Genomic DNA, 8,954 nt, shown 5'->3' on the forward strand with positions numbered 1-8,954 from the left:
CACTGTGCTTCTGCCTTGTTTGACCCCCATGTCATCAGCCAAAATAAAGGCTTGCTTTTCGTTTGAACTCAGTTTCGTGTCTTCGCCTGTGTCTGCACCTGAGTCCTCCACACACTCTCCACTCGGTCTGCCACTGCGGATCGTGACAAAGAACCATACAAATACATGGTTATTTACAAAAAAGAAGACATTGTTTTTTGTTTTAATGAACAGTAATTTATATAAAACAGTATTCTTTAATTTGTTATGCAGTTAGACATTTATCTGAGAACAATAATGGTTGGCAGTGCTTCTAAATAAACAGCATCATGCTGAAAACTCAGAACTAGTTGAGGTGCTTGTTATCAGCAACTTTGTTTAAAATGTTTGTAATGACTGAGAAAAAAACAGGACACTCCAACTACAAGTCAGTCAGTGCCAACATGTGTTGTTATTGAAACATCATAAACTCTCTCATGGTTTTATAAGAAATGGTTGAACTGCATTCCAGACATGATGAGACAGGATTACATAGTCTGTGTGTGTGTGTGTGTGTGTGTGTGTGTGTGTGTGTGTGTGTGTGTGTGTGTGTGTGTGTGTGTGGTAGTGCTGATGAATGCTGAGAGATGCTCCTCCTCTCATTCACCACTCTGCTTTTGTTAAATATGATTGAAGAGCGTTTCTCACATAATTAGTAGAAGTCCATAAATAAACATCTCTCCTCTTCAAAAAAGAGCTAGAGATAACTGACAATCACCAATCCCCTCAATCTGAAACAGCCTCAGTTAAACTTTATTTGCTCTGACTGAGCCATCACACAAAGGAGAGAGTACACAGATAAGATGAGAGATAACAGCAGAGGAGAAACTTTGTTTGCACATTTGAAATTCAAATCAGGCCACAGTACAGGGTCTGTTTTATTCAGAGATCTGTGGTGCTGATCCACTGCCTGCTGAGTCCACTCTCCTCTTACACTTAGCCTCCAAGTATTTAAGATCATAATATTTATATGTTATTTTTGTAATGGCAACAGCAGGGGTCCGTTCTTCGTACCTCGCTTACTACATCCAAGATCAAATGACACATCCAAGATCAAATCATCGCGCTAACTTTGAGCTCGCTAATCCGGTTCTCCGAACACACCTGTTGTTGACGATTAGTACAGCTGGATGAAGTAATCTGAGATCACTGGGTGGCTTAAAAGGGGCTACGCATCGATAGTAGAAACATTGATCGGCAACCCTGTGATTGGTCGGCGAAGATGTGGAAGGAGCGCGCACAGTATTTCACGGCAGCAGACCAAGAACTCTTGATTGAGGGATTTCAGGAGTTTCAGAGTTTAATTAAAATGCAGGGGAACACTGCAAAGGCTGCAAAAGCAAGGAGAGAGGGCTGGCAGAAAGTTGCTGACAAATCAAACTCGTAAGTGATCCATGATATTACATTATATCATGTGATATTATATTATACCACATTATATTATATTACATCATATCCTCTTTCACATTAGAGCCACAACAGGACCCACTAGAACATGGGAACAAGTAAAAGTGAAATATAAGAATATTCTACAGAATGGTAATATTTATCACTTATATTGCTTTTAGTCTATGACAAGAGACCCTGAAATAATCTGTTTGTTTGTTTATAACAGCAACCAAGAAAAGGGCAGAGCAAATAAAGATAGGTGGTGGTCCTGCACCCCTCGTCACACCCCTTTTGTACTGTGACATTTATTGACATTGTGGGTTTTTTGTGTGTAGTTTGACATAACACTCCATCACTTTTACCTGTTCCCATGCAAGGGGTGACTGAAGCATGCACAGTAAGTTGGGAGTAAGTATATACAGTACAGTAAGTATATATATATATATATATATATATATATATATATATATATATATATATATAGAGAGAGAGAGAGAGAGAGAGAGAGAGAGAGAGAGAGAGAGAGAGTGTGTTAAGTAAATAATACCCTCACGGGAGAATCGATATCTCTCTATGAGCACACTGTCGCGCTGAGCTAAAGGATCCTGTCTATCCCGCAATATCCGCTGAATTCTGAAAACTCTCCTTATCAATCTTGCACCTCGCGTACAAACGGACAGGACATGGCTGCGACAGACTTCCCAAATCCACCTTCGCTTTTATAGCCGTGGTCTCTCATCTTGATTACACGAAGTAATTTACTATTACTACCCTAAAATATGAATTACATCTGAAATAATCAAATACATGAAATAGAATGAGATTTGAGATATAATCTCTCCAGCGTGTCCTGGGTCTGCCCCGGGGCCTCCTCCCGGTGGGACATGCCCGGAACACCTCACCCAGGAGGCGCCCAGGAGGCATCCTTGTCAGATGCCCGAACCACCTCAACTGGCTCCTTTCGATGTGGAGGAGCAGCGGCTCTACTCTGAGCCCCTCCCGGATGGCCGAACTTCTCACCCTATCTCTAAGGGAGAGGCCAGCCACCCTTCGGAGGAAGCTCCGAAGGGTGTTAAATTAAATTTAATGACAACATGGTCAATATTCCACTCAGATTATAATCCTTTAGAGGAACATTAAGACTGCTCATAAGCCACAGCCCACATTGAACCTTTAACAATGCCCTATCCTGAATGAACCAGCACATCAAATCCAGCCCAAATTGTGGATAAATTGTATCAGACAAATACTGTATTTTATGCCTATGTGGATTGCAGCATTTTTTCATATCATTCAGTAACAAAGTGACAGCAGTTTCAATGTGAGTCTGCTCGCACGGCAGCTGTCTCATTATGAAGACTGGATTTCTGGATCAGAAAATCCAGATTATATGCAAAAATATGTGAATGTGTTTGTACAAACAGAGGGAGGACGTATACATAGAGATCTGATGTAGGTTGAATGGAAGTGAAGCTCTAACCAGTCTATTCCATGAAACACTGACTGTGATCATTCTCTCCACCCAGCAGCTGAACTGCATTCCAGTCAAGTACAGATATGTTTACTGTGTATGTGTATCAGGACTAAGAACAAATGTTTGCGTGTTTCTTCTTACTCGCCACCGCGTGTGTTTTTAAACCCACCGTGTCCTGTTTATACGAGCAGTTTGAGTGTTTTAAAACAGACCTTTGACCTTCGTCCAAAGTTCGAGCCTTTTCTCTGCATTTAATTTAAAAATTAATATCACAGAATAACTATTGGAATTTGCCGCTGATCAACAAACTGCTTGCTGGGTGGGACCTTCTCTGTCCTTCCTTTGTAAAACATTCAAAATGAAACTCACTCAGTGACCTCAGTGTGATGTTAATATTTTGTTTTATGTTCATAGAAAAGGAAAACTTGGTTTTATTTTAAAGTCTTGTTTATTTCAACAAATCTGTCATATCGAGCTCATGATCTACACCTGTGGTTGTTGTTTTATGTGCTCTGCTTAGATGCTTCGTTCCAGGAAGACTGGGTGTGGCAGCGAGAACCACTCCTCCAGAACATATAAGCTGTAACACAGCTGTTGCTTTCACTTTAGGGACTTTCCGCAGTGGCTCAATAAGCACCCTCAGTGCTTTTTCATACCTTTAGATTTGGAGATTATATATTTGAAATATACTGAAGATCTTTAAATGGAGCTAAAGGAGACAGTGGAACAACTGTGTCCCTCCACGGACGATGGAGGGAGATTAATGGTGAGGTCGTGTTTAAATTGTTTTCATGGTCACTTTTTTCCTTTTATTTTTACCTGCTTAGTTCACAGTGCGAGCTTCCCAGCTAATGTGAGGCAAACAGGGACGCCTGGTTAAAGCTGGTAAACCTGAACGTTGAACCTTCAACTGTGCTCTGCTGTGAGTTTAGCTGGGACCTGACAGTCACAGGTAGTAGCTACCGACCTACTATGTCATCTAAAGACAATCAGGAAAAAACAAAAAAACAACTTCATAGATCAATATTTATGAAAAGCAGAGGCAGCAGCTGCAGTGGACGCTTCATTGTTCCTAAGACTCATTTTTTCTTCACTGCTCTGTGTTACTTCACTTCAACTTCCCTCTTCTCCGTGGCTGCTTACAGAGGAACAACAGGACAGACTAGACCTGATCGGTTAATGCATATTCACACTCTATGACAACACAGCTGACGACAGATGGGCAGTCCCATGAAAACAATGGGCCAATCCAATTGGTCCTGATCAAAGCTACATATATCACACGAGGCCTGTTTGGTTTGTAAACAGTGGTTTGTGAGGCGTGCACATTAAGGACAAGTTTGGCTTTACAGACAACACTGATTATCATTCTCCGTGACACACAGATCTTTGATGGTTTATCGAGGCAGAGAAAGTATGATGAATTTTCTTCGTATTGAACTGCTCTGGGCTCTGCTGTTTGTCGGAGAACTGCAGGCGTCCGTCCATAACGGTAAACTTAGCAAATGTTCAGGTTTATGTAAATTGAGCACTTTGCTTGTGCCGTTTAACCAGTGATGATGAAATGTGATTGTAACTGTATACATACTTCTAGGGCTACCTTTTTAAATTAAATTGTTTTTGTTATTATTATCATTACTATTATTATTATTGCTATTGTTGATGATGTTAACAATATTATTAATAATATCATTGTTAACGATATCGTTGTTCAAAAGCAAAATGCTTCACAAAACAGAGAAGCAACAACACATCAACATCATCTAACGGAAAAACATCAAGTAGAAAAAAGGTCAATTAGGTAAATTGATTAATTGAAATTGATTAAATTATTATGTTGATATACATTTTATATTACAATCGAGGGTTCATCGTTCACAAAGCGGCGCCATCTTAAACCACCTGTAAGATGGTGGTCATGTGACACATTTCGAGTGATTTAAGATGGCGCCGTTTTGTGTGGCTTCCTTATCAAGAGCAGTGTCGATATGAAACGTCACACAACACTAGGTGCGATGAAACACAAAGTTGGAGTTGTGTAATCTGTGGACTTTTATGTTTCTGTATGGTTTTCTTGCACCGTAGTTTGTGTGAACTTTGTTGTTGAAAGGCATGTGAATAATGAGTTACAGAAACACATCAGTTCCTTTTATGTGTAGGTTTTATTTATTTATTTATTTAAGCGAGAAAGCGAAAGGCAGGCAACAGGTTGCACACAGACTAGAAGTAATTTCTGGGCAGAAAGCCGAGGAGAGACGAACGAAGAGAGGTGACAGAAAAAGGAAGTGATTCATAGAAATCAGGCTGAGGGAAGATAAGGTCTCTTTCCCTGATGGGCCACCGCCCTGATCCTTTTATACCTTGACCAAACTCACAAAGAAAATTCCTCAACACATCACATGAGCCTATACAGTATGTTACGGTTTTGACATGAAGGACTCAATCGCAGGACTCCAGGATCAGATGCACACAAGAGAGTTTTATTTACAAGTCCACCAGGTGTATATACAGAAGGTGCAGGTGAAGTGTTATGTACAACAGGGTGGGGACGGGGCTCCAGGGAAATCCAGAGGAAAGGCATGCGCTATCCAAACAATCCACACACACACACACGACAGCAGGCTCTCTCTCCAACACTCGCCACTCGGGAATGACACAGGGAAGAATCCAGGAAATGTGTAGACAGGGAGACGTTGGTAAATACAAAGAAACACTCCACTTAACTTGCTGTGGCTTGACGTTCACTAACTCGTGGCAGACAACGATCCAGTGAAGAACAGCAGTCACCTTCTGGCTTATATGCTGATCACCTTGATGAGGCTCAGGTGTTTCCTTTCTCCAAGGGCGTGAACCCAGAATGAGTTCTGCCCCGGTGACAGAAAGGAGGTGAGAGAGAAAGATAGAAACCGCTGATCAGCTTTCAGGTGATCCTCCTGGCCGTGACACTATACCTTCAAACCTTCCCCCTCACTTGGGGCCTATGACTTTGCTATGCACTCAGCCATTACAGTGATCTAATCTAGAGAAGATTACTAGATTTGTTCATGCTTACTTAAGTCGAGGTTGTTATCAGAAATGATTGTGAGGATTTTACATTATTGGTCCAGTTTTATAGATCAGGAGCTCAGGTGTGTTTGTGAGTGCGCTACATACACAGTGGCCAATGACAACTACCTCAGTCTTATCCATATTTGGCTGCAGAAGGTTTGTGCCATCGAACCGTGTTGGGTAGCAAAGGCCCTGTTATCTTATTGGAACTACATTACCCAGCAGACCTTGCACATAGCTGACTGATGTAGTTATCTCCCAGGCTGACAGCAAAGCAGAGAGGAGCCCATCCTTCATTTGTTAAAGCAGGAGTTTGACTGTGCTATGTTTACAACACTTCTATTTTGTGATATTTGTGTTGTAGTTACTTCTAGTTTACTTACCAACTACTATTTAGTAAAAGTGTGAATAAGTGTTTGTTTTTTTTTCACCCAAAGAAAAACGCAAAGTGGTCACTTTAGTTTTGAACCTAATTGTTTCTATGATTGTGATTTCAAAGCTCCAGAAGTTAGTAATCATACTTTGATCCCTTTAACCTCTCTGCTTTGTGTCACTTTCTCTCTTTCAGACCAGAAAAACATCACAGCTGAGTGTGGACAGAGTGTCACTCTGCCGTGTCGAGCTCGAGACAACAACATCCCCATCATAGTGGTAGAGTGGAGCAGAGCTGACCTGGGCAAAGAAAGTGTCCTAATGTACCGGGATAAGCAGTTGGATCCAGATCACCAGCATCCATCTTTTAAGAACCGGGTGGATCTGCAGGACAAAGAAATGAAGGATGGAAACGTGTCTGTGATTCTGAAGAATGTGACGATTAATGACGCTGGAACATACGAGTGTCATGTCTTCAGGAGAGGAACAAACCGCAGGAAGAGAGCTAATCTGAAGACTCCCCCCATCAGCATCATCACCCTGAGAGTTGATCCTCCAGGTGAGTGAGTAGAGTTGAGTGTGTGTGTGATCAGAGGTGAAGCTGCTTCCTGGTTGTTGATGTTTGTTTCTAAAGATGTTGTTGATGAGACTTTGTAGAAAGCAGCTGGTCTGAGTGATGTGATCAGAGTGCAGTAGATAATGTCTGACAGCAGTTTGAAGAGGAAATGGATTCTGTTCTGTTCTTCACTCATCACCTACCTGACAGCTGACACCTCACACCTGTTTCTCACCTGCAGGTCAGACAGGAGAACACACAGAGGATGGAGGGAAGGAGGATGGATCTGTTGGACTCGTCATTGGCCTTTCAATTGTTGCTGTGGTGTTTTCTGCTGCTGTTGTTCTTATTTTGATCTATAGAAAACATAAACAATGTAATCAGGACTCACATCCTCCTCCTGCTGAACCACAGATCGAAATGTCTGAGAGTTTTCTAAACTCTGAATCTCCTGCTGCTGAATACAATGACAGAAATCACCTGGAAGCAAACAACTGCCACGATCAATCCACAAGGGTCCCTGATGTCACTCTGACACTTGAGAATGAACTACTTCATCCTCCTCCTCAGGAAACAGTAGGACTACTTCCAGAGAGAAACATCAGAGTGCAGTAGATAATGTCTGACAGCAGTTTGAAGAGGAAATGGATTCTGTTCTGTTCTTCACTCATCACCTACCTGACAGCTGACACCTCACACCTGTTTCTCACCTGCAGGTCAGACAGGAGGAGACACAGAGGCTGGAAGCTGGTCTGTCAGTTTTTTGGTGTGTCTTTTTTTTTTTAACCTGAAACTATTTTTTAACTCCTCCTTGTACTGAACAAAAGCTGGTCTTAAACTACATTTATATTATAAGCTAATGAAATGTTTCATAAGTAAAATCTGACAGTTGAGCTTTCAGATTACTGCAGTACTATTTAATCTACCTCATGCTTTATAACCTATTTATTTCCCTCATTACAAAATGTCCAACTAATGTTCCTTCTGCTATCAGTTAGTGAAGCTTTAGTAGAAAATAGAATCAGTCTATTTCAGCTTTAGCGCTGGATACATGAAAATCTATTTACTGTCATTTCATTGTTTTTATGCTTGTTGTCCTGCTGAGTGTCAAAGAACAAACTTCACACTAATAGAAAACAGATCAAATAGTCTGACAGGTGCCTCTTCATCACAGAGGCAACACTGTGATCAGTAAAATTAGACGTTCATTGTTATTAAATGTTCTCATTAGTTTCTTTCTGTTTCTTTATTGTATTGATAAATTATTACACATAATTCTCAGTAATTATACCAAAACCTAAGAGCAGAATACAAACAGACCATGATACATTTTTCAGGGATCCTCAGCTGCCAGAAGCAAATCTGAAAAGATCATAATGTTTAATATTCTGTAATTGATCAGAAATGCTCAAATAATGAGGAAATAAATGATGTCAAAGTTAATTCTCAGTGTGTCATGTGTGTTACTAACAATGTCCAGGTGTTAAAACTTTGTAAGCTCTGCTTTTCAAAACTTTCATGTTCTTTAAAAAAAAAAGTAAAGATCTTTTGATTTAAAGAGACGGAATTTTTATTTCAGCTCATCCCCAACAAAATGCCTGTTTTCATGTTTTTCTGGTCTTTTATAAGGGAAGTGATATCATATATAACTGATCTCTCACATGCTAAGTGTATAGGTTTCTACAGAGAAAGAGGATCGTACTCAGTGTGCACACTACACAGAAATGACAGCTGGGCCCACACAATTTCTGCCTGGAACAGCATCAGTGATCACACTATTCAAACTTGCTCAACAATGGCAAGGACGATAAAGTATCTGTCTCACTATTGATCAACATAATGAGTCTGTGATTATGACACAGAAAATCAGAATATTCCTCAAATAGTCTAAATGCACATATAAAAATATTTATACAAAAAATTTTATTAATATGAAAAATATAACTTTTTGTCATATTATAGTTTTCTGGTGAGAATAAATTATGTATTAATAATATATTTCAGCTCTCACGCAGGTTAGACGTGTGTCCTACATCAGCGGTCCCCAACTCCCAGGCCACGGACCGGTACCGGTCCGTGGGTCGTTTGGTACCGGGC

At 40.5% G+C, this 8,954-nt stretch overlaps 1 protein-coding gene across 1 annotated transcript; it reads left to right on the plus strand.

Moving 5' to 3' along the window:
- Nucleotides 1-3,672: 3,672 nt before the first annotated feature.
- LOC120436359 (sodium channel subunit beta-3-like) lies at nt 3,673-8,300 on the plus strand. Its single transcript, XM_039607282.1, has 3 exons — nt 3,673-4,373; nt 6,498-6,860; nt 7,099-8,300. The coding sequence occupies exons 1-3, from the start codon at nt 4,274-4,276 to the stop codon at nt 7,470-7,472; spliced, it is 837 nt and encodes a 278-aa protein (XP_039463216.1). The 5' UTR covers nt 3,673-4,273; the 3' UTR covers nt 7,473-8,300.
- The last annotated feature ends 654 nt before the right edge of the window (nt 8,301-8,954 follow it).

The sequence above is a fragment of the Oreochromis aureus genome, linkage group 3 (assembly GCF_013358895.1).
Source record: "Oreochromis aureus strain Israel breed Guangdong linkage group 3, ZZ_aureus, whole genome shotgun sequence".
NCBI lineage: Eukaryota > Metazoa > Chordata > Actinopteri > Cichliformes > Cichlidae > Oreochromis > Oreochromis aureus.

What these genes read in the sequence shown, in the direction of transcription:
- LOC120436359 (XM_039607282.1), top strand. Translation starts at nt 4,274, where the DNA reads ATGGTTTATCGAGGCAGAGAAAGTATGATGAATTTTCTTCGTATTGAA. An exon ending in GCAGGCGTCCGTCCATAACG is followed by an intron (nt 4,374 to 6,497) that starts GTAAACTTAGCA and finishes TCTCTCTTTCAG; the next exon opens with ACCAGAAAAACATCACAGCT. An exon ending in CCTGAGAGTTGATCCTCCAG is followed by an intron (nt 6,861 to 7,098) that starts GTGAGTGAGTAG and finishes TCTCACCTGCAG; the next exon opens with GTCAGACAGGAGAACACACA.